Source organism: Pogona vitticeps, chromosome 7 (assembly GCF_051106095.1).
Source record: "Pogona vitticeps strain Pit_001003342236 chromosome 7, PviZW2.1, whole genome shotgun sequence".
In the NCBI taxonomy this organism is placed as follows: Eukaryota; Metazoa; Chordata; class Lepidosauria; order Squamata; family Agamidae; genus Pogona; species Pogona vitticeps.
This window is the reverse complement of record NC_135789.1, coordinates 7,700,001-7,726,217: the sequence shown is the minus strand read 5'-3', so window position 1 is coordinate 7,726,217 and position 26,217 is coordinate 7,700,001. Positions and strand designations below refer to the sequence as shown.

The 26,217-nt window shown below is 45.9% G+C and overlaps 1 protein-coding gene across 1 annotated transcript in view; it reads right to left on the bottom strand.

The window, feature by feature from the left end:
- EPHA8 (EPH receptor A8) overlaps positions 1-26,217 on the bottom strand; it is a 66,945-nt gene that overhangs the window by 19,319 nt on the left and 21,409 nt on the right. The window contains exons 3-9 of the mRNA XM_078379120.1: positions 22,569-23,232; positions 14,897-15,052; positions 13,951-14,286; positions 7,727-7,851; positions 5,896-6,058; positions 4,499-4,592; positions 1,326-1,393 (exon numbers count right to left, since the gene is read on the bottom strand). Of these exons, the coding sequence (XP_078235246.1) occupies positions 1,326-1,393; positions 4,499-4,592; positions 5,896-6,058; positions 7,727-7,851; positions 13,951-14,286; positions 14,897-15,052; positions 22,569-23,232 (1,606 nt within the window). The remainder of the gene's footprint in view (positions 1-1,325; positions 1,394-4,498; positions 4,593-5,895; positions 6,059-7,726; positions 7,852-13,950; positions 14,287-14,896; positions 15,053-22,568; positions 23,233-26,217) is intronic.

Sequence of the window (26,217 nt, the reverse complement as noted above, 5' to 3'; positions counted from 1 at the left end):
CAGTACCTATAGAGGACTGACTCCCAACCTTGGGTCCCCAGATGTTCTTGGACTACAAATCCCAGAAATCTGGGTCTTGGGAGCCACTGATCTAGCAGCTGTCTGTTCTGCTGTTGAAGAGAAAATGGTGTGAGTCAGGAGCAGGCAACATGCAGTCCATGGGCCTATGTGTGCCCCCAGCACCCTAATTTTTTTCTCAAACAATGGAAATAATGACTGAAAAAGTCTCCCTTTTCCTCTCAAGGGGGCACAAGGGGAAAATCTTGCCTCGCTTTTGAGATGCCTCCACTCCTTCTGGCACTGTAGAGCCCAACAGTTCAATTTGAAAATATATTTATTTGGCCACTAGAGGGAGCAAGGGTGGTTTATATATAGATATATATATAAAGGAATTGCTCTAGCATTCATAGAGATGGCAAAACTTTCCATAGATCCAGTAATGAATATGCGTGGCCCCCAGATGTCTGGAGCCTGGCTGTCCAAGCTGTAAGCTAATTTCTTTTCATGTAGAAGCTGCCATCTGCTCACTGCTTTATTTTGGTTCTAGTATTTTAATTTTTCAGGTAACAAGAATGTTTACTGATGCATAGTGATGGCTCCTTTCCACTTCCCTACCAAACGGCACTATTGTGGAAAAAGGACTGACAACGAATGAGCCAGATCCTCAGAATATCCTCATCATCAGCCTAAGAGTGTCATGACATGCCAAGACATCCCATCCAAGAGACAGCTCCTGCAAGGCATTTTGCTCCAGCATGAATGCTATAATGCCTGACCTTTTTTTGTCTCAACACATAAAATTCAACGAGTTGCTCCTCAAAAACCTTCCAGTTTTGCTCAAAACCTAGCATTTTGCGGAATGTGCGAATATTTGTACAAAGTACAACATTTTGCTCAAAATGCACAAAAGTGAGGGAATACACAGACTCTGATCTGACCGAAGCAGGAGAAACCTTGCCCAATTTTGTTTTGTTTTGTTTTGTTTTCATTCGCAAGAACAAACCAGGTGAAGGTTCGCATCCATAGGCCTGATCATTATTTCTTAGGTTGCATGAAGTGAAGGGGTGGATCTCTTATGAATCTAATGAAGCTTAAACCTCAGGGACTCTAATTCCAGAAGGATCCCGGAAGTGACTTTACTCCGTAATTTTTTTAAAAAAAATTGTGGCAATCAACATCAAAGACAATAACAGTGGTTATCCAGACCTCGTTGCTGGCTCTGAAGGGGACCCAAAAGTATAGACCAGCCACTGATTGGTCTAGTACTGGGTAGTGGCGGATACTCAAAGGTCGCGGGGTCAAGCACTTCCTTCTCACTCACTTACCTTGTCCATTCTGATAATGCATTTTCTCCTCATCAGAATCCTGGAACGCTTTGCTGTAGCCACAGTGCCTGGCACACCAGAGACAGGGAGGAGATACAAACGTAAGAGAGGATTACCGTTTGTTTTTCTGAACATTGAGGGGTGAAATCCTTGCTGAAGTTAGTATCGCTGCTAAAGAAACAGATTTCGGGGTGCTCAGGGTAAATGCTGCCCATTGCTGCTTTAAAGCTTCCTTTCCCTACAAAATGAACCGTATCGTGACTGTGAAGCCCATTGGGTACAGAGCAGGGAATGGTTTTCTTCCTTTTGCTTTAAAAATAAATAGCGGTAGATTATTCTGAACCTCGTCCTGATCATGGCCATCGCTGAATACAACCTTCTCACACACACACACACACACAGAAACTAGGAACTTCCCAAGGTGGTCACGGATTGGAGACAATTGATCCACCTTCCCAAAGCTGTGGTACTGCACCACAACACCCATTATCCCCAGTTGTTGCTGTTTGGAATGATAGTCCAACTGAGGTGGGTGCACCGGATTGGGGAAGATGCGCTCGGCAATTCTGTCATCACGCTAATGGCCCATAAGGATGTGTGTCCGATATCTGCCTCATAACAAGGGGACTCCACCATTTAGCTTTTAAAACTTCCCAGGGATCTGTGGAAGCGCATAAGTTAAGGCCGGTGCAGTCCAGGAACGGGATGGGTGACAGCTACCGACGTAAGATTTATTAGGAATCGGAACAAAATAAAACATTCAGCGATAGAAAAAAAGGGGGGGAATTAAGGGCCTGGCAGCTCAGGAAACCTAAATCAATTAATCATGTGAGTATTAGTTGAGGAATCAATTAATCTGTTGTAATTTGCAAAGGCGATGCAATTATTCAAAAGGGGGGAAACATACTCTTTCTTTCCGTTCCAGATTTATTTCAGCATACGCTTTCTCGTTAGACTCTTATTATATTTTTAATTTGCTTCTTTGACTGGTTGTAATTTTTTGTACGGTACGCTCATTACTTTTTCCAACCCCATCTATATTTGGGTGACAGAAAACACATTATGCGCTTTTGCTCAACTTGTGATGGGTTCCAGCCGTGTTCAAGTGGAACCTCTCACTGGCGAAAGACTTATTCATTACGCTGAACCATGTATCTAAACTCAGCTTCACCAATCTGGCTGGTCTCTGCAGGTGGGACAGATAACGTCTTGGAGAAAGCTACCTGGGAGGGTGGGATCATGTCTTTCATCCAGTTGTTATTGATTTATCTGTATTCGTATCATTTGTACAAATGACCTATGGCAACATTGTGAATTACCATATTTTTCTGTGTATAAGACTATACTTTTGTCTAAAATCTTTAGACTAAAAAATTGAGGCTCATCTTATACACGGAAGTAAGCTGAGGAGAGAACAAAAACAAGTGGTGGGGAAAGCAGGGATCAAAGCTATCCTGCAGTACTTTGATCCCTTTCCCCCCAACCCTTGCTAAGCTCTACTTAGATTTCTTAATTTTGGATTAGAAAAGTGGGGGTGTCTTATACATGGGATGTCTTATACATGGAAAAATGTGGTAATAACTAACCTGTAATGCGATGGCTAATAATTCTACACAGAATTTATCCTTGGTACTCGATATCCCTGTAATCTTAGAACTTCAGAGTTGGAAGGGACGCTATGGAGCCCAACTCCTCTCAAGGAGGCACCATAGGGAATCGAATGCCCAACCTCTGGCTGCAGACCACTGAGCTCTAGTTCTCAATGGATCACTTGTGAAGCCAGAGGTTGGGAGTTTGCTTCCTCACCGTGCCTCATAAGAGAAGGGCCAGCCTAGGTAATCTTGGGAAAGTGGCACAGCCCCAGAGTTGCTGGAGAGCTCAGTGGTTTAGGTCTCTGGCTGCAAAGCCAGAGGTTGGGAGTTTGATTCCCCCACTGGGCCTCCTTGACAGGAGTTGGACTCCAGAGGGTCCCTTCCAGCTCAGCCGTTCTAAGATGAAGAAAAGAATGGCCAAGCTCTTCTGAGTACTCATACTCAGACAACTTTGGAAAGTGTTGCCAAGCATCGTACTTGACTTGGCCGCAGATTATAATTATTCTTGCAGGTTAATACATGTGTGTCTACCAATCCAACAGATCATTCTCCTCTTTCTCAGAGTGGCATCTTCGTTTCCTCAACACCACTGAATATGTAACTTTGGGGACAGGCCGCAACGTTGACCTTCCCAAAGTCCTTGCTCTCCAGCTTGTCTGGGTTTTTTAGGTCATCTAGCCTCAGGGAACAGAAGAAATAGTTGCTAAATTCCTTGCTCTTCTCAATGCAGGCTGTCTCAAAAGAAAAAAAAAGAAGAAACTGAGCATCAAGATGAATTGCCTCCACTAAGTCAAGGAGCTTCTTTTCCTCTTCTGTGAGATGTTCAAGACATTGTGCAAAATGTCTGTAGCCCACTTTGCCTTTTGAAAGCAAAGCACCAGACACACAGCAAGCACAGAAGGCTATGTGTCAAGAAGGATGCGAGCAACCTATCTGGTGCTTCAGATTCTTAAAAGCAGCAGATTGCCTAACCGGCAATTTGTCTGTTGTGCCCACATTGCATAATTCTGTGCAAAAAAATGTGCAATTTTGTGCAACATTTTTGAATTTTTCAACACAAACGTGAATTATCACCAACACAAGAACAGCAACGAGAATGATAGGACATTCCTCATCATTTTCACCAGCAAGAAGAAGGTTTTTGGATCCTTCTACCTGCCTGTGAGGACAAGACAAGTGAGGATCTACTTTCCTAACAGCTTTGGCCTCAAGAGGGGAACAAACATGCTTTCTGAAGGTTATGAGCTCATTGCCCCAGATGCAAACCCTCACCTCCTTTTCCATAGGCAGGTGATCACAGAGGAATACACTGAAAACCTTTCACACCTCTGACGGCTTTCCACTTTAATGCTTGATTTATTTTATTTTATTTTTCTGGGTGAAAAGGAGCAATTCCCTAGCAGAAGTTGGAGAAATGCCAAGAGCTTCCCCCCCCACTGTCTGTGACTTACTCGTGTGGATGCTGAATTCATGTCTTCCTTTCCCCACCCTTTCCCCACCCGTCCGTGCGCTCCTATGCACCTACATAGCGTTGCTCTTCCCCCTGCACCCTGTGGCTTTCAGGAAAAGATCTATGCCTACCTCTTTTTGCAGATGAGAAAGAGGAGCAGGCTGACGAGGCCGCTGATGAGGGTGAGACAGATCCATATGACTGTAGTGGTATCGTATCGGGGAGCTACTGGAAGAGAAAGATTGCAGCGGGTTCTCAGTTGGGATGTTCTGAAATTTACAAGCAGACACACCCACTTTTCTTCTTTGGACTCAGTGCATCCTTTCTTCCCTGGGCAGGAAGATGATGAAAGGCAAGGAAGGGGTGGCATTCAGAAGAACAGAGCCTGGGTTTTGGCCAATTAGCACCTTGTCTTCTTAACAAGGGACTTGGACCTCCTACCAAGGAGAGAACCTTCACACTGGGACTTGAAACCATGAGCGCAGTCATAGTTGATCCGATGAAAAGCTCATCTAGGCTAGCATTCTGATTGTATCTACTTATCGGAGTGTGATAGGGCTCTCACTGCCATACCTGTATCCTAAGGAATGATGGGATTTGTAGCTTCAGGAAGGAGTTGGATTTTTCTGCTAGACTTCACAGAACCAAGGGGATGGTACACTAAATCATAGAATCCTAGAATCATGGACTTGGAAGGGGCCTTGAAGGCCATCTAGTCCAATCCCCTGCTCAAGGCAGGAATCCAGGTCAAAGTAGATCAAACAGACGGTTGCCCAATTTCCCCTTGAATGCTTCCAATGTTGAAGCACTCAGCACCTCCCAAGGTTATGGGTTCTATTGCTGTACTGCTCTAACAGTTAAGAAGTTTTTTCAGCTTAAATCTGGCTTCCTGTAGCTTGAGCCCATTCTTATGTGTCCTCCACTCTGGGATGATCAAGAAATTCACCCACCCACCCCATCTGCAATTATATTAGGGTTCTTTTTCAGGAGACAGGCAGGAGAAAAAATATTTTTAATTAATAAATAGTTACTCAGACGTGGTGGCACTGTGGGCTAAATCGGAAGAAGCCTTTGTGCTGCAGGGTCAGAAGACCAGCAGTCGTAAGATCGAATCCACGCAACGGAGGGAGCTCCCGTCGCTTTGTCCCAGCTCCTCGCCAGCCTAGCCGTTCAAAAGCATGCAAATGCGAGTAGATAAATAGGGACCACCTCGGTGGGAAGGTAAAACGGCGTTTCCTAGTTATGCTGGCCACGTGACAACGGAAACTGCCTTCGGACAAGCGCTGGCTCTACGGCTTGAAAACCGGGATGAGCGCCGCCCCCTAGAGTCAGACATGACTGGACTAAAAATGTCAAGGGGAACCTTTACCTTTTTACTCGGTATGATGTAGGGCTTAGAACTTCAGAGAAAACAAAGCAACCCAGTGAGTGTTTCCTCACTCTGGGTTTTCCAGCCCTTCATGTCCCACACCCCATGCTTGGGCATGCCACACTTCTCTTCCCCCCCCCCCCCCCAGCTTTGCCTCACTTGCTTTCGTCGTCTCCACTTCCACCGCCTGGCTGAACTTGCCGCATCCGGCCGAGGTGCGGGCTCGGACCTGGAAGATGTAGCGGGTCGCAGGTTTCAGACCCGAGATGGTTGTGCCGTTGCCTTTTGACTTCAGGGTGGAATAGCTCTGCATCTCTTTGTCCTGGAGGAACAGAAAGCCACGTCGCACCCAGCCACGCCCAAGAGAAGCAGCCACGTTTCGGCAACCGTGTGCAGAGGGTCTGATTTTTCCACTCATACCCCCTTCCACTTCTGCTTGGCCTGCCTGAGTTGAAGAATTTCTAAAAGCGCCATTAGAATGGGCAAGCTGACCCCTCACCACAGGCCTGAGTTCATGGGGTGGTTAGCTTTCCTTTCAGGTTACCGAAACGTACCCGTGGATCTATGTTTTTAATAAATCCCAGCGAGATGGGATTGGGAGGCAATTGTATTAGCCATTCCTGTTACCTTGCAGTTTAATCAATGCACTTATGCGCATGTGTGCATGAAATTTTTGATGCAATTGCATTAGGGTTCCTTTTGGTCTTGTTGTCTAATCAGGGCAGAGAGGTGCTTCTGGACGGCTTTCAATGCAAGCTTAAAAACCGGTGGCAAGCCACATATGCCTTTCTGCCTAAACAGAGCCTGGAAATTAAGAGAAGGCTGAGATACCATATACCAGGGCGTTGGTACCTCCAGATGCACCTGGAAAAAAGGCACTAGAGTAGATGAAACCTAATGCCAAGTAAGAGTTGCATGACTCCAGATATGAGATTAGGTATTTGGGCTTCGAACTCAGTTGTCAGCAGCAATTGGAGGAGCAAACAGGATTCCCATTCACTGGAATCCTGTTGCTCAACGTACAGTCATAACTAAAACAGACCATTGAATCGTTCGGGTTTGCTGAGTCAACTCGTCAGGAGGTTCCACTGATTCACTGGAGACCTTTTCAAATTGTGGCTTACTACACTAAGGAACAGGATCTCCGCCATCGAATCAGTGGGATTTACCTAGTCCCAATTCATCCCATCTGTCTACACCAGTACTGATCAAGAATCCTTAGAAGCTGTATTAGATGGGAATTTTGCTATATAAAACACATCTATGCAATATTTTGTGGATGTCATGTCACCAACTTGGTGGTCTCCTAAGAAAATGCCCATCATATCCTATATGCATGTTCTAAGAATGGCTCATTTGATCAAGGTGACCAATAGTGACTTGGTTATTGAAGGCGTTTATGCCACTTGGCACTTTTCATTTTCCCCATGCCAGTTCCCCCCCTCTCTTCTATCAGTTTTCATGGCCAAGCAAGATTTTGAACCCAGGACCTCCGTGTTCTAGTCCATCACTCTGTCCACTCCCCCACACTGATGAGCTATAAAATACATAGTACTTCAGGGAAAATATTTATCTAATATGTGCGTTTCTGCATTTTCCCTTGATCTGATGCTTTTTCTTATTTCTTCCCCCTCCTGTTATAATTTCTTCCACCTTCTATTATATGTACTTTTGAATTGCTGGATTGCATATTGTGGAGCCATAGGCTATGAGTTCGATTCCCCACTGGGTCTCTTTGACAAGGGCTGGATTTGATGATCCCACAGGGTCCCTTCCAGCTCTGCAGGTCTAAGATGGCTATTATTAATATAAATATCAGTGAAATAAATTTTGCATTCTGACGAAGCTCCGAAAAGTTAGAGTTCAGTGGAATTATGCATGTGTTCCCAAAGAAAGAAAGAAGAGATTATTAACTTTTCCAAACATTAGCACGCCTCATCTATCTGAGAGGACCCATCAGGCAGGTCCCCAATCACAAATCTGTCCTTACCTTCTCATAGTACTTGATTTCATACTCCAGAATAATGCCATTTGGTTGGTCGGGTTCCTGCCACAGCAGAGTGATGCTGTTTTGACCCACATTCTCCTGGCGGACGCCCAGCACTTGTGATGGAGCTATGGAAAGAGGAAACGGAGAACATTACGCAAGAGAAGGAACAGGAAGTGGGAAGGAGAGGAGAAGCTGAAGACCCCAGGAACGTGTCGGCCATCTTTGTAAAGCCCTAAAAGGACTCAATTTCCACATCTTGATTAGAAACAAAGATGGTAACTACGAGTGATCTATCATTGGCTAACGCCTCGCTAAGTTCAACCACAGCTCCTGAGAATGCTGGAAGGGCCACTAGGGGCATTATTGAAGTTCTGAAAAGCAATGTTCCTGATCCTGAACTCTAAATACTAATATGCTTAGCTCTTGCCGGGTAGCTGGGGCTTGTCAGCCATGGAAGGCAGCCCATCTAGGAGAAGGAAAACTCCGATTTCAAACCTCCACTGCCTTGCGGCTATATCCACTCATGGAAAAGGCTTCAGGAGTTAACCTAGAGGCAAAATCCGGAGCCGGAGTCCCGAAGGCAGTTTGTGTCATTCTGCCAACTCCTGCGACGTTGGTTCTTGCCTTTCCATTGGACCATTTCAGCAACGTGGAGAGGGGGGATCTGCTGCTTGGGTAACAGCCTATCCTCCATATTACTTTACCCAGGCTTCATGCTCTGGAGAGGACACTCCTCGATTCAGAGCATGTTACCATAGTCTCTCGAGACTGAAGGATGCCTATGATGATGATAGCTCTCTCACACAAAGAATCCAGTAGACTGAGCCACTAGTGCTATAGAAGAAGGGACAACTGAACCACCCAACAAAACCCAAGGTCTTCCCTGGATTTTCCAATGACTGAGAGGCTAAGGAGGGTCCAGGCTGAGGCCACTGCATCTTTGTCCTGTCAACCAGCAAAGTTTTCAAAACTTTACCGCTATATTACACTATTAAGATTGAGGGTGTCGATTAAAACGGAGTTGATGGATCACCCATTTAGGGGCATGGCATTTCCATGGTCATAGCCATTCATCTCCATCAGGGACACATTTTTTTAAATTTTAAAAGAGATCCACAAACGCACACCCAGACTTGGCAATGATGTTAGAATGGCTCTTAAGGGTGCAGGATGGGTCGGCCCCAAATGGGGGGCTTTTTATTTGGGTACAGAGAGAGCTGGGTGGCTTCTGCACCCCCTAAACTTTACTATGGACATTTCTGTACTGTTTTTTTTTTTTACACACACAATAACTCGTGCAGAAGACTTTGTGCCAAGAAGACCACAGAGGATAATTTGCAGAAAGGGGCAATCACAAAGTAATAAGCAACAGTTTTGGTCTTAAAAGTGGGGCGTGAAATTCCAGCCATAACACAGGCGATGATGCTTGGTACCCCATCCCCCAGATGATGTTTGCAACCTAGTTCTCAAGTCACCTCTCAAAACAGACATTGACCATCAGATTTTGGACTAGAATTTTTCTGCACTATCCATGAAGCGCTGGTCCTCAGGCTTAGGAAGTTGACTCTTCTCCATGAAAGCTTGCATTTTGCTTGAATTTTTCGTGGTCTAGGACAAGGTACGACACTCACCCCCCCCTTACATTTGTGGAACCCTGGGCTGTGCACCCTTTATACAGTCCAGACCGTGGCACACCCCTGACCACAACAAAATGTAAAGGGAGGAGATCAACAAGTTATGCTCATCACTGCCCTAAAGCTTCTGTGCATTTCCATATTTGGCCTGTGTAGAATCAGTCACAAGAAACGATGGTGGGAAGATGTCAGGAGAACATATGTTTCATCATACCAAATTATTTGAAGAAGAAAACAATGAACCTAAAAAGTTGAATAAGCATTAACATAAATGCAACTGGTGAGCACGCCAACACTGGAGGCATCCAAGAGACATTTAGACAACCACCCTGGCAGATAACTTTTGCTTTGTACTCCTGCACTGAGCAAGCAGTTGGACACGATGGTCTTCAAGGCTCCTTCCAACGTCACCATGATTCTATGAAAATTACTCCTCTAAATTCTCCAAAATTTTCTCCCCATCAAAGAGGCGTTTGAGTTGGCTGGCTGGTAATTTTTCCATTCCCCATACAGCCACTTTAGAATTCTTTTTTGTCACCTTTATGAGCTTTCCACGAGATCTGAGAGCACTTCATATGAACGAGCATTTAATAATGATCCTAGAACGGCAAAGATAGAAGGGACCCGGCAGGTCATCCAGTCCACCCCCCCGGTCAAGGAGGCCCAGTGGGGGAATCAAACTCCCAATCTCTGGTTCCACAGCCAGAGACCGAAACCAACATTTAGCAGCACACAGAGCTGCCCATACGGGTGTCTTTTCATGAGCTTTAACTGAAACACGCCACACCGGGGAGGCTGCAGAGCTCTAGAGGAAATAAATGCAGAAGAACCCCCTTTTCGAATAACACTACGAGCGGGGTACTTAAGATGCCATTTAGCTATCATGACAAAGAGCGGCGAACAGACCAATCCTCCATGAACTGATCTGATCATTTTTAAAAGCTGTCTAATCTAGTAGCTGTCACTGTGTCTCCGCCGTTGAATTTCAGAAGCTAATTATGCACCCTGTGAAGGTGTCCTTTCTCTGGGACATCAGAAAAGTGCTGGAACCGATTACCTCTGGAGCCCTGGTCTGATGAGCTTCTCCACAACGTTTTATAAGCTTGTTTTATGTCCCCAATTAGTTGCTTCTCTTTCTTCTGCTTCTCCGGTTCCACGATCCACTGTTTTAAAAATATAACTAACGCAAATAACGAGAAGCATCTCTATTCTGCCCTGAATGTTTGGCTCCTGGAAATACTGGAAATCTCACGAGCAGTCTCTGTATATTGTTGATGTTACGTGCTATCAAGTCACCTCTGACTCATGGTGACCTATGAAGGAGCCATCTCTAAAATGTCCTGCCCTCAATTGACCTGCTCAGCTCTCGCAAACTCTAGTCTGGGGCTTCTTTTAGTGAGCCGATCCATCTCATATTTGGTTTTCCTCTTCTCCTGCGGCCTTCCACTTTTCCCAGCATGATTGTCTTTTCCAGAGAATCCTGCCTTCTCAGAATGTGCCCAAAAGAGGACCGTAAGAACCTCAGAAGAGCCCTGTGCTGGATCAGGCCAAGGGCCCCTTGAGTCCAGCTTCCACCAGATGCCAAATTAACAGCATATAATCACGACAGTTCCGATCGACAGGACCCCTTAAACCTAGCCACGTGAGTTGGCTTCTGAGGCTCAAAAATCTCAGGATGTATTTATTTATTTAAAATATTGTTACCCTGCCTTCCTCATTAAGAACGCCTTAGTATTCAACACCAGGGTCATTTCAGATTTGATCTAGGATCCATTTGTCTGTCTTTCTGACAGCCTAGGGTGTAGGCTTTCCTCCAGCACTCTGTACATGATCTACTCAGTAGTAAGGGCTGGTAGATTTGCAGTCTTTATTTTCATTATTGATGCAGACCATCGAATCATTGAGCCAGAAGGGGCCTATAAGACCATTGAGTCCAACCCCCTGCTCAATACAGGAGCCCAAATCAAAGCAGATCTCAAAGATGGTTGTCTGATTTCCTCTTGAATGCCTCCAGCTTTGGAGAGCTCGCCGCCTCCCAAAGCTGTGGGTTCCATTGTTATACTGCTCTAACAGTTAGGAAGTTTTTTCCTGATATTCAGATGAGAAAGATTTGGATTAAAATGCATCAAACCAGAACAAAAACGTTACATAAGTTATATGCACTGGTACCATGGAGATATGAGAACTGCATAAAAATATTAATCTAAACTTGGCCATTCTAAATATTAGACATATCTAAATATCTGTTCTGGGTCTGTGGTGCTATCCATGCATTTCCAGCCTGGCATTAAAAAAGAAAATCCTACAACTGAGTCTATAACCGGGTCAAGGGGGGAGCATATGTAGTGTCCTCATTCTGTGACCTAGCCACTCAAAGCCCATGTAGCAAACATCTACAATCACACACACACAGAGAGAGAGAGAGAGAGAGAGAGTCCTAACAGTGTAATAACATTTCAGTAAAGTTCAGTAAAGTTTAGAAAATCAAGTGAAGTGAAAGAAGAAAGAAAATAGCTATTTCAGAAAAAGGGGGAAAACATCTATCTAACCATTGACGCATGCCATTCTCTTCACCCTACAACCTCACAAAACAGCCAGCAGAATGTCTGCAGGGGTAATAGACGTATCGCACAGCGACTTCTGTCAGAACTTTCCCTAGTGACTCATTGGCTGAAGTGTCCAGAGAAGCTCTTGGGTTCTATTGGGGGATTCAGCTGTCACTCATCTTGTCCTTTGGCTCCATCAACTTAATCTACTGGATATCTTTCTATTCCTTCTTCTCTCGGTCAAAACAGCTGACCATCGTTTTTAACCCTACGAATGCCAAATGAGAGATGCCAAATGAGAGATGGAGGATCCGTTTTGATGTTGTTCTACCCAGAGGAGGAAAGCAGCTCCCGTAGTCTTCCTGAAATTGCAGACATGCCCGTGATTTGACCCTTCCTTCTTTTTTGTGCAAATTCTCTCTGCACACCTGCATAGAGGAGAGGCAGGATCGGTTCCCAAATCATCCCAGAGTGCAGGACACATCATAATGGGCTCAAGTCACAGGAAACCCGATTTAGGCTGAAGATCAGGAAAAAAACCCTTAACTGTTAGAGCAGTACGACAATGGAACCCAATGACCTTGAGAGATGGTAAGTGTTCCAATGCTGGAGGCCTTCCAGAGAAGATTGGACAGCCCTCTGTCAAAGCTGCTTTGATTTGGATTCCTGCCTTGAGCAGGGGGTTGAACTCAATGGCCTTATAGACCCAGCTCTATTATTTTATGATTCTATGATTCCGTATTCTAAATCTCAATTATTGTGTTCCTTAATTGAGATGATTCCCTATTCCAATTTAGCAAATGCTTTTCTAGGGATGTGCTATTTATTTTTTTGGGACTACGAATCCCATAATTCTCATTCTGGGAGTTCTGTCTTATTACTTTCATTTTCTTAATGAGTGGTTTTTTTTAAAATAGCATTTTAAATTCCTAAAGCGCCAAAGCAATATTTGATGCTTCAGAGAACCCTGCTCCTCTTCAAGTACCCTTGTTTTGCTTCCATCCACTTCACAAATGGATTGGTCTCCCTGTTTTGCTTTGGAATCTAAATAAATTCCAAAGCTTTATGGGCAACGTTTTCACCCCACAATGTTTATGAGTTTTAACTTGGGCCTCTGCTTAGCCACTGCTAGAAATGCAGCCTTGGACTATCAAATTGCCTCTGGATCTGTGGAATCGCTTGACAAAATGTCTCTGATGGAGTCCTCTTTTGTGGAAGTAGGACATCGGGTACAAGGCAGCAGCACTCCACTCAATCATCTTAGATGGGCATGTACCGTATTTTTCTGTGTATAAGACGCCCCCATGTATAAGACGCCCCCCCACTTTTCTAATCCAAAATTAAGAAATCTACTGTAAGTGTGGCTTAGCAAGTGTAGGGGGGAAAGGGATCAAAGCGCTTTGATCCCTGCTTTCCCCTCCACTTGTTTTTGTTCTCTCCTCAGCTTACTTCCGTGTATAAGACGACCCTTAATTTTTAGTCTAAAGATTTTAGACAAAAGCATAGTCTTATACATGGAAAAATATGATAATAATGGGTTCAAGCTATAAGAAGCCAGATTTAGGCTGACTATGAGGAAAGACCTCCTGACTGTTAGAGCAGTACGACAATGGAACCAAATACTTCTGTAAGTGACGAGCACTCCAACGCTGGAGGCCTTCAAGAGAAAACTGAACAAGCGTGTGTCTGATCTGCTTTGATTGGGATTCCTGCCTTGAGCAGTGGGTTGGACGCAATGGCCTTCCATGATTCTATGACTCTACGAAATGGCCTGAGATGGTCATTTCTGAACAAGCCCTGGAAGAGGAGGAGGAGAAGGAAGAAGAAAAGGGGACAGGCTGAGCAGAAGCTGAAGTAGTTGTTTTGGGTTTTTCGGGCTTCTTGGCCGTGTTCTGAAGGTGGTTTTTCCTAACGTTTCGCCAGTCTCTGTGGCTGGCATCTTCAGAGGACCACGACAACCATTAGATCCCGGCCGTGAAAGCCTTCACAAATACACAGAAGCTGAAGTGTTTGCCTGACTGTAATGGGGAAGGGCATCTCCTACCTGCCTGGTTCGTGGTGATGTTGACAGTAGCAAATCTTGGCGGCTGGAGGCTAAGGTCGGAGACCCCGTTCATGGCCTCTACAAAGAAGGAGTAGTTGGTGTGGGCCAGGAGATTGGCAACCGCCAGAGAGCCCTGGGCCAGGTTCATCTGCTGGGGCATAAAGCGGATCCCGGCACCACAGACCTCACACTGGCCTGAGTCCCACGCACAGCGGTGGCAAATCACGTTGTAGAGGATGTCACTCCGGCCTCCTTTGTCCAAGGGAGGGGCCCATTCCAGAGTGACCGACGTACCGTTCACACTGGACAGCAAGTTCATGGGAGCTGAAGGAGGACCTGGAAGAACCATCAAGAAAAAAAATACACAAAAAAACGATCAGCTCTCTAAAGGCAGAAAAAGGCTTCGCCCATCAACTGATACCCTTTGAAGTCTCAGCGCTAAGGTTGACGTTTGGGTCATTTGCTCTACAAAATACATACAAAGGTCAGTTTTTCTTCTGACCACAGCATTGGGCTATTAGAAGCACTCGAAAATGAAACTGGAAGAAGAGTTTAACAACAACAACAACAACAACAACAACAACAACAACAACAACAACAACAACAACAACAACAACAACAACAACAACAACAACAACAACAACAACATTGAACATGGAAAGAGGCAAAACGGATAGGATTCTCCAGCCAGGTAGATACCTCGGAGGCTCTGTTTTTAAAAGTCTGTGTTGGAATATCTATGGCTGGGTTCAGTGGTTTAGGGGTTTAGGTATCTGGTTGAAGAGCTGCAGATTGGAGTTCAATTCCTCACTCCGCTGATTTCTGAGTCGTACCTGCCTTTTGCCTCTATCTATCATGCCTAGTGTTATTTCCAACAAGGCCCATGGGGCCCCACACGGACTCACACCCATGCTTCATATATGCAGTCGGGGGAGGGAGTACATACGTGTGCAGGCTGCCGATGGGCGGTCCTGGGGGGCACGGTAAAAGCCGTTCTCACAACGACACACCTGGGCAGCCTGGGTTTCAGAAGAGCTGTGTAGAGGGCACTTGGCACACAGCTGATCCCCTGGAGAAGACTTGTAGTATCCCAACTGACAAGCTAGAGGAGAAAGAGAAAGGAAGACGATCAGAAAGCAAGATTTGAAGATGGGCATAGGACCTCCTTTTAAAACGAGCCCCAGCGCTGCTCTGACCTGCCTATGGAAGGACAGCCAAGATGGGGCCAAGCTGGCCTCCAGTGGGAGGGAGTTCCACAGTCTGAGGAGCAGCCACCTAGAAGGCCCTCTCTCTGGTCCTCACCAAACATGCCAGTGAGGGTGGTGGGACTGAGAGAAAGGCCTGTCCTGGTTATCTGAATACCTGGGCAGGCATATAAAAGGAGATGTGGTCTTTGAGATAGCTTGGACTCAACCTGTTCAGGGTTTTTAAGGTGACAAGTATTGGAAGAAAATGTGCATGGAATTCCAACGCGTACTGCCGTATCTAGACAGTGATAGATTAATGTCTTTGCTTCCCGGCCTCCTAATGCATCTCTGTGACTAGCCAGCCACCACCTGCTTGGGGAACTGACAGGCTTCATCTCAGCAAGAAAGGGATGAAGTGGGAGGGCCCAGCCAAACCATCTGTACCTTGGTCCTTTCTACCCCCCGCCGTCTCCTCCTTTGGGGAAGGAGAGAACATCTGCTGATCAGCCTTCAGAGGGGTTGACATGATAGACAGACATGCCGGTCGAGAAGATGACAGCAGCGAAGCCTGTGCCTTTCTGCTAGGTAGCAGCTCAGAGCCAAGGGGCTGCGCAGTGCATCTAAAAGCAGCTCAGGGATGTGGAGGGAGCATTTGGAGCTACATGGAGCAGGATAAAAAATATGGGACCAGCTTCATCCCCAACCTATTGCCCGAGTCCAAGGTCCCACCAGGTCTCGACGTCCATTTCTAAACCTGGTCCGCTGGCTGATTGTCGTTCTTGTTAATTTGAGCACACCTAACAGACGGGCTATGTTTCCATCAAACGGTGGGGAACGGCTGGTTTTTCTATGTGGCGGGTCATGAATCGCACCGAGGGGCAGATGCCACATCCGCTTGTGCAATTTCACGCTGCAGGAGAAACAACTTCCGTAACCCACCAGAGTCGGTTAATGCCGGACCTGCCAGATGCAGTGCCTTGGAAATGTTTCAACAGCACATCCCCGTCGTCTTTGAACATCAGCTATGCCAGTCTGAGCTGACACAGTGGTGGTCCAAAATACCGGGACGGCACTGCGTGGTCATGCAAATGACGTGGGGCTGCCTCTGGAAAGTGCAGTAAATTTCGGCGGGTGTAACACATGGCAGCCAGATGGCAGACTGGGGTTGGTTACATGGATCACACAACCCGCCCATCACAGCAACTTCCCTGGCTGCTCACCTGTTTGTGGGCACAATTCAAAGTGCTGGTTCTAACCCCATAAAGCACAAAAGAACTTGGGGTCCAAGCTATCTCAAGGACTACATGTTCCATTATAAGCCCGCTCGGGTATTAAGGTCATCAGGAGAAGCCTTCCTCTCGGTCTTGCACCTTCACCGGTGCATTGGATGGGGACACAAGAGAGAAGGACCTTCTCAGTCGCTGCTCCTTTAGACTCTGGAACTCCCTCCCACTGGAGGCCAGCCTGGCCCCCTCTTTGCTGTCCATCTGCAAGCAGGCAAACACCTTTCCTTTAAAGCAAACTTTCCCTCAGTGACTGACTGCCTGAGTAGAATTTTTAAATGGCTTGCTATGCCTTACAGCTTTGAATGCATTTCTGGTACTGTTTTTGCTTACCATTTTTCAAAAGGGTACTTGTTTAATCCTTTTTACTGTTTGTATACTTCTTGTTTCAAGCTTTAAATATTGCCTTTTAATGATGTAAGCTGCGTTTGTAAATTCATTGTTTCTAGCTTTAAATATTGTACAGTATTTTAATCGTGTAAGCCTTATGTACTCATTGTTTTTTAGCTTTAAATATTATTTTTCATGGTTCAAGCCACCTTTACGTACTCATTGTATTTAGCTTTAAATATTTAATTTAAATATTGTCTTTTAACAGAGTAAGCCACCTTTATATTCCCATTGCTTCAGCTTTAAATTTGCCTTTTAATTATTTTAGCCACCTTTGTAGATCCCTTGTTTTTAGATTCAAAGGTTGTCTTTTTATGAGGTAAGCCACCTTCAGGTACTTTGTATTAAAACTGAAATACTGACTTGTCATGATGCAAGCCGCCTTTATTTATCTTATTTATCCATTTGACTCGTATGCTGCCTGCCCTCTGCAAGAGTCTCCGGGCAGCTTCCAACATCAATTAAAACAATTCAATTAAAACAGACACACTAAAAACCAATACGGATAAAACAATCTACAAAAACAATTTGGATCCATAACTATCCATTAAAATTAAAAACCTTCATTTAAAAACCTTACGGAACAGGAAGGTTTTAACCTGGTGCCGAAACGTCAGTAAGGTCGGCGCCAGTCGGATGTCGTTTGGAAGGGCATTCCAAAAACTGGGGGCAGCTGCCAAAAAGGCTCTCCGTCTACAGCCCATCCCTCTCCCCTCCCTGAGAGACGGCTCTTTCAGGAGGACCTTCTGGCTAGATCTCAGTAAAGGTAAAGGTAAAGGTTCCCCTTGACAATTTTTGTCCAGTCGTGTTCGACTCTAGGGGGCGGTGAATCTTCAAGATTCAGAGAAGGGTGCGAACCAAAACAGGATGGTGTTTCTCCAGCTCATAAACTAGCCTCACAAGAGGGAATTAGATTGCCTGATGTTAAAATGTGAACCAAGCAATAGAGATTCCTACTCCATCTATGCAAACCTAATACTTATCTTGATTCTGTTTAATTGTGCATGAAGATGCCAAGCATCCCCAGGTGACAGCTAGCCAGCTTCAACTGGTTGGGCTTCATCATAGAAGAAGAACTTGCCAACTTACAAGGTTACGGATTCCATTGCTCAATTGTTCTTACTGTTGACATTTCTCTTGGTGTTCAAACATATTGACTTCGTTTGGGTCATCCAGATGTTAGGTAAAGGTAAAGGTAAAGGTTCCCCTTGACAATTTTTGTCCAGTTGTGTTCGACTCTAGGGGGCAGTGCTCATCCCTGTTTCCAAGCCATAGAGCCAGCGTTTGTCCGAAGACAATCTTCTGTGGTCACATGGCCAGTGCGACTTAGACACGGAACGCTGTTACCTTTCCACCGAAGTGGTCCCTATTTATCTACTCGCATTTGCATGCTTTCGAACCGCTAGGTTGGCGGGAGCTGGGACAAGTGACGGGTGCTCACTCTGTCGCATGGATTCGATCTTACGACAGCTTGGTCTTCTGACCCTGCAGCACAGGCTTCTGCGGTTTAGCCCGCAGCGCCACCACGTCCCTAAGTAGCCCACGTCCCACGTCTCAGTAGCCAGGTAGTAAATTCCTTGGGTTTTTAGCTTTAAATATCATGTTTTAATGATGCCATGTGAATGAATGAATGAATGAATGAATGAATGAATGAATGAATGAATGAATGAATGAACGAATGAACGAATGAACGAATGGATGAATGAACGAATGAGGGTATGCCGAACTCATGTCTTTTGCTGCCTCTCAAATTCCTTCATGTATGGTGGGAAACAGTCCTCACCGTATGGAAGGTGAACTCTGAGTCCCGTTTGACGGATAGTTCAGTACGCAGGGAGAATATGCTGGGAGTTCAGAATGTGAAGGAGTGCAGGCGAGGGGGCTCTGAGGAGGCCAACTCAACTTTTGCTGAGCTGACAGCACCCAGGTCTCTCTGACAGGCGGCCATCTCTGGGGATGTGCCTCGTGGTGACCTGTGAGGAATCGGAGCTCCTCCGAAGCACAAGCCCAGGTTGCTCCTTTCTGTTTCTTCCCTGGCAATGATGGTTTCCGAGGGACAGGAAGAGCAGGCCCCCGGTTCAGGCTCTCTCCCTCTGATGGGCACGTGGGTCATAGCCCGGTTAGCATAAGTGACACCGCTTTGGCAGGGAGTCCGTTGACGCGGCTCGAGCAGCGATCCCTGTGAAACGTAGAACTCTCCGTTGACCCCAGAAGACAAGCGGTGTCAGCTGGAGCTGGCGCAGGGCTGGGAGGAAGTTTTTTTTTCATTGCTAAGTTTCACAGAATGTGTCGGAACTTTGAGTTTTGGGTCCTTACAAGGTTGATGTCTTTTTTTTGAAAACTGAAGAGTCTGCTTCCCCGCATCCCCATGGGGGGAACCTATTCAGACCCCTGAAGCCAACATGAAGGATCTACCAGGGATCTCCTACCTCCGACTGAAGAAGCTACTTGGAGGAGGAGTGAAACCTTTCAACTTAAGAAGAAAGAAGTCTACTTGCCAGGACTCAGCTTCCAGATACAAATGTTCGATGTGGGAGGACAGAGATGATGATTTCTTCTAACACTCCAGAGCACAAGTCCATTACCCCACCACCTCCGTACTATTGAGCTATCGTAGGGACTTAAAGCTACCTGCACCTCGATTTCATCGCATTTCTCCCTCTGGTTACAGTTTCTGTCTTTGATTTGGTTTTATAGAATCATAGAATCGTTGAGCTGGAAGGGGCTGATAAAGCCATGGAGCCCAACCCCCTTGTCACTTTCTACAAGGGCTGATCAATGAGTTCAACAAATTAGCATATATTTGCCGTCTTCTGTGGCTACTCAGACCTTCTTATATTTGAAGGACATGATCATGAGTCACATCTTTTAACTACTAATCCCTGAGTTTAATTTAAGGATGCGAAAATCTTTCAGTCCGATTTCCGTTGCACTCCTTCAGGTTCGACCCCATTTCCTTCCTCTCCTTACCACACATGGGGTTGTAAATCTTAGTTGCTTTGTGGATTGATAGCTTTAGCCATCTTAGGTCATTTTTCGTAAAGCAGCCAGAATCATGTTGCGTTTGCGCCATGTAAACCCAGTCGGCATGACTGCCATGCTTCCAGATGGCTGTCTCATGTTTGACCAAGTTACACGCTCGGTTGAGCGCTCAGTTCAAAGCTAAATTTCTAAGAACTAATGACTTTGATTTTAAACTATATAGCCCGAAGTGCGTTGGGTCGAAGCTATCTCAAGGACCGCCTCTCCCTTTATGAGCTGACTGAAGTGTTAAGATCATCAGGGGAGGCTTTTCTCTTGGTCTCATCACCTTCACAGGTGCATTTGGGGGGAACACTGAAGAGGGCCTTCTTGGTGGCTGCTCCCAGACTCTGGAACTCCCTCCCACTGGAGGCCAGGTTGGCCCCATCTTTACTGTCTTTCCTCAAGCAGGAGAAGACCTTTCTCTTCAGGCAAGGTTTCCCTCCGTGACTGGCTATCTGAGAAGGGTTTAAAATCGATCGTTGTCCCTTCTTGCTTTTAAATGTATTTTGGTATTTATTTTTTTTAAACAATTTTTATTATAACCATGATAATAATGGTGTGCCACTGTCATTTCTGACTTAGGGTCGCCCTTTTTCAGGGTTTACTAATTTATTTATTTATTTATTTTAATTTATTCTATTTATATCCCGCCTATCTGGTCAATATGACCACTCTAGGCGGTCATATTGACCAGAGTAGAAAGTACTCAGAAGTAGTTTCTTATTCCCTTCTTCTGGGATTGTGCAGCTTGCCCAAGGCTACACAGGCTGGCTCTTCTCGTAGAGGTAGAATCAAATTCCCAACCTCTGGCTCCGCAGCCACTGAGCTATCCCTCCAGCTGGCATTTTTAATATAATATTTGTTTCATTCTTTTAAAATATCTGCATACTTACTGCTTTTAGCTTTCAAGCATTGGCTTTTTTTTTAATGATGTTTGCTGCTTTGGGCCTTTTTTAAGGAGAAAAGGCAGGGTGGGAAATATTTTAAAGACCGGAATCAATAATAAATACCAGAACGACTCTCTCCTATTCGGTTTGCCAAAATCTCTTCCTCTCAGTCTTTCAAAGCAGAATCCGAATTCTCAAAAGTTCCTACCCAAACATGGATCCACCACCCCATCTCTAAGTGCGGCTCATACAGAGCATCCTGCAGCGGGTAACCATCTAACTCGGATGAGTCTTTTCCCGGCAGTGACTTTGGCAGAGGTAACCTTGGGCTGAACATTGACAAGGCGGCTCCTCCACATGTCCTCGGAATACAAACAAAGCCGGCTGTTGGTATTTGCCAAGGCAACGCTTGGCGCCTTCTAAATGCGAAGCAACCGAAAGCAAACAAAAAACCTCCTGCGAGGAACGCACTGCGCCGGCTGCTGTACACATGTAGCCCCAGGCCACTATGCGCCGATGTTTTCCGCCCAGCTGTGTTTCCTTATCACCATTTATACAGTTGCGTGCTAGGAGGCCTTCCCGGGATCCCTACGTCCTCTCTGGGAAAAACCTCCTCCCAGCCGGGAGAGAGAGAGAGAACTCGGCAACGATGGACGAAGGAGATGACTTTGTTTCTCTCGACTTTGCTTTTGTGCCTTTGGGCTGTCATAACTACCAGCCCAAAGAAAAGGCAGGATTAGGGCGAAAAGAACCGCTGATGGAGCCCGGGGACATCTCGGGAACAAAGCCAACCGCGCACAGCTGGAGGGAAAGCCGTTGGACCCGTGTCAAATGCTCCATGCGCGAGAGGTTCATGATTGTGACAACCTCTGCTTAAAATGGATACAGCATCTCTGAAGTTAATGAAGAGTTTCTCGGCCTGAAGGAGTGAGGATTTCCAATTTTGCCTTTAGATGTGCTGATACCTCAGGCAATGCTATATACACAATTGGAATGGGTTGCAATAAATTCCGGGCTCCAGGATATTAACTATCAGATGCCTGGTTTATGTTTTTTTTTCTGGTGCCTAATTTTACTTAGAATCATAGAATGGTGGAATGGGAAGGGGGGGGCTTGAAGGCTATCGAGTCCAACCGCCTGCTCAAGGCAGGAATCCAAGATTAGACAAAGGGTGGCCCAATTTCCTCTTGAAGGCCACCAGTGTTGGAGCGCTCACCCCCTCTCGAGGTCATGGGTTCCATCGTCGTACTGCTCTAACAGTTGAGAAGTTTTTCCTGATCTTCAGCCAAAATCTGGCTTCCTGTCGCTGGAGCCCATGCTTTCCTGTCCTTCACTCTGGGATAACAGAGAACAGATCCTGCCCCTCCTCTGTAGGACTACATTTCAAGTGTTTGAAAAGGGCTATCCCATCTCCCCTTGGTCTTCTTTTCTCAAGGCTAAGCATGCCCAGTTCTTTCAGCCTTTCCTCCTGGGGCTTAGTTTCCCATCCCCTGATCATCCTTCTTGCCCTCCTCTTCCTCCTTCTTCCTCTATCCTGTTTTGTGCTTCCCTTTAACTCAGTGGTTCTCAACCTTGGTAAGCCAGGCCTTCTTAGACTACAATTCCCAGAAATCCCAGCCAGCACGGCTCCTGGTGAAGACTTGTAGGAGTTTTAGTTCAAGAACATCTCCAGGACCCAAGGTTGAGAACTACCGCTCCAGATATAAAGAGAAGAATGATGATTCCAAAGTGTAGGAGTGCGGTCGCTACTACTGATGACCTTGGAGATTTTACTTGCTAGACTACAACACCCAGGATCCCCAGCCAGTGCAGTCTCATGACCCTACAGGATGAACAGCCAGACTTACCTTGGCATGAGTCTCTTTGCTCCTCGTAGCCCGCGCTGCAGACGCATTTCCCAATGGGCACCAGCCATTCCCCTTCTGCGCTGCAGTACATTTTGGGGGTGTCTCTTTCCTCCGAGTGCCCCACACACTCTCCCCGCACCTCCACAAGGGATGAAGAATCTGCTCCGGTGATGGCCTCGGAGAAAGAGGCCAAGTTCCTCACCATGGCTGGGCATTTCTTGTAGTAGACGCGGAGAGAGACGATGGCAATGCAGGCCCCGATGTCCTGGAAGGCCAGGTAGAACCCCCGTTTGGTCAACGGCCCCACGCCGCGCACCTCCGTGTTGAGTTTGAGCCTCCGGACGCCCAGGTCCACGTTGGTGAAGCTCTCGTCGGCAGCGATGGTGTCAATCTTCACAAACTGGCTCTCCCGGGTGGTGCTGCCCAGGTCCCGATCCGATTGAAGGTAGTAGAGGTTGAATGTTTCCTTACAGGTGCCCAGCACTCCTGGCATGCTGTTGCAATCCCGGAGGGTGAATCGGATCTCGGCGTACACTCGGTGCGCCCCTTGCCTCTGTATCCAACTAGTCCTCAACCAGTTGTTCTGGTTCGGGGACATGACATTGCATACTTGGTACGTGTGGATGGGGTTGAAGAATTCGTCCATTTCGTTGATGGAGTCCCACTGGGAGAAGACAACAGAAGAGGGGCTTTTAAGGGTGATGCATGAGATAGATTCCTACTCACAACACAAAGGTAAGTCACAAGAGGAGCCCCATTGGGATCAATGGAAGTTATGGAGAAGTTGACTCACCAAATCGCCTCTGATTCAGTGGTCTACTTTCGTGGCAACTTAATACTCTAAGCAACAGAATTTCAGCCCTTGGTTCCTTATGGTTTTACTCTGATTCCACCTCCCCTCCCCTGCTCCCAGTGTTGATGATTGACTGGTAGCACTTTATTGCTTTGGTGGTGATGGTTTTCAACAGATGCCGTAATGATTCTGTATTTTACACTTATCTGTTTCTAATGAGATTAGCTGCTCTGGGTATTCTTTTTGGGATCGGGGAGGAAAAACATATTGAATCAAGAAAGGATAGATTGGGAAATGAAAATCCACATTTATAAATTGAGCCCCGAGGACGATGATCTCATAAGATGTGTTTAATACACTTAAATTGTTTGGGGTGTTGTTTCTGTGCTCTCAGAGAGGAAGCAGAAACACCGTTCTACTTTGTCCAGCTGGCCTGAGAAATCTGCCACCAGAATGATCTGCCACGAGAACTGATCTAACGCTAGGATCTGTTGGACCTCTCTCTCTCTCTCTCTCTCTCTCGGCATGCTGCCTTTAGTAGTTTTTACTGGAAGGGACCTTTGCTTCTTCCTAACTCTAAATTCAAAGAGAGCCCCATTTCTCTACTCTGTGTCTTTCCCCTCCTTCTTTGTAGTCTGTTGAACTGTTGAAGTTCCTTTGTTGAAAGCAGTCCTGTTTGTCAGTTTGATCAGTTATAAGCCTCAAACCCTTCTAATGTCTCAGAGTGAGTTGCCGAGACTGCAAATGCCAGCGGATGAAAAAAAAAGGGGGGAAGCGAGACTAATCTGGAAAGCTTGAAGCTATTCTACTGTGTGAGCACCCGCAATTCTGCTGTGCAGAGGGAGGAATTCAAGCAAAATTCAAAACTTTGCATCAAGACCTATACTGGCAAAATAGCAAAACAAAGAAGAGGAGGAAGACCAGCGGAAGCAGCAACGGGGTCGAAGAGGAAGGAACAATGTTATAGCAACACCAAACCTCCTTCAGCCCAGGTACACAGCGCAAGGCGACCACAAATTTAGTCCAGGGTGAGCGATATGCCAAGTCTCACTTCCTAAGGGAGGAATTGGTTTGGATTTATCAGAATTTCAACAGGCCTAACATTGGCTCAGTTGAACCTTGGTCATCTTGTCTAGTAGAACTGGGCCCTAGCGTAGCAGTTTTGTACTAGTGTACATGGAAGAAAGCCCTCAGTGGGCCCTCGTGGGATTTACATCAGAGGAGACATGGATCAGAGTGTGCCGATGGGCCGCAAGGCAGGACCCACTTGCCTGGGAGTAAGCCCACTGGACTCAATAAGTCTACCTTCTGAATTGAGATGGAAAAGATTAATAACCAAACACCAGGTTCAAAAATGCCAATCGTGACAAGATCGGCCGTAATATTGACCAGAAATGTGATCCTCGAAGAAAGAGGAGGCAGAGAGCCAGCAAGTGGTGGAAACGACTAGAGCAGGTTCTCTTTTGCTGGTATGGGTGATGCCTCTCTTTTTAATTTTTTTTTTTAAATGAAACAGCTCTTCTCCCATGTCATTGAGATAAGGACCCCTAGCAAGACGAAAATGAGGACATCATAATTAATGTGCCAGGCAAGTGGGCCTGATTACATCTGTATTCAGGAACTTAGCTAACAGTTTAAATTAAAGTCAACACAAGATTTAGGTGGTGGTGGGGGGGGGAAAGCACAGATTATAAAGGGGATAAAGATGCAAATAATAGATATCAGCGCGGCATAAGCTTAGCTGAAAGAAGACGGAAGGGGGAAGTGTAGAAGCTTTCCGGGAGAAATTACAGCGGCTGCTCTGCTTGTCTCAGTTCATTTGCCAAACAATTTTGCAAACGGTAAATTCGTTTGCTAAACGACACACACACACATGCACTGTTTTGCAAGCTTTATTCACTTTTGGCGAATCTTCACAGGTCAACGATGACCGGTGAACATCTTGAGGTTCCCCGATTTTAACCGTGCGTCAATCATGAGGACTCTTGTTGGTCCATCTTATTGTTAGAGCTTGCAAATAGTGAGTTATTGGCTGTCCTGTGCCTGAATAAACACGCCCGGATCAGGACCTGATCTGCCCGGTGGTCTTCGAGGAAGACTCTGTTCTGATCCAATCAAGGTAGAGATCCATGCTGATATTTGTGAGTTACTGAATCTCCATGAAAAAATTCTGTTCCCGTGAAAGGGGAAAAAGCAAAGAGGTTGGGAGTGAGTTCGATTCCCCGCTGTGCCTCCTGGGAGGAGAGCCAGCCTAGGTGGCCTTGGGAAAGCTGCACAGTCCCAGGGCGCCCCCCAGAGGAAGAGAATGGTAAACCACTTCTGAGTCTTTTCAATCTGAAAAACCCTGAATAAGTCAGAATTGACTTGATGGGACATGACTCTGTGTGTGTGTGTGTGTGTGTGTGTGTGTGTGTGTGTGTGTGTGTGTGTGTGTGTGTGTGTGTGTTTAAACATTTTAAAATGTATACAAGCTGGATCTAATATGAGATATAAAGGACAGCAGCTTCCACAGGCAGTTTCCTCCACCTCATGGTTGCCCGGCAAGCACACAAATATTCCTGATTTCAACACTTTGTAATGAACAGCTGAACTACAACATTTACTGTGGCAGCACTCCTCAGTAAGCAGTGCTCTTAGAAATCTCATTACAGTCGTTTTGACTGCACAGGTAATTTATTGCATTTTGTATTACTAATGCACGCAGTTGCAATTACCTGTTAAGCAAAAGGAATTCCAACAAATCGACTTTTCTTCCCTCTAGTGGTCAATTCTGATATTGCACCTTAGAAGCGTTTATAAAAATACAAAAGAGAAAAAAACTTGGCAAGAGGATGGCGTAAAGACCTGAAAAAGCCT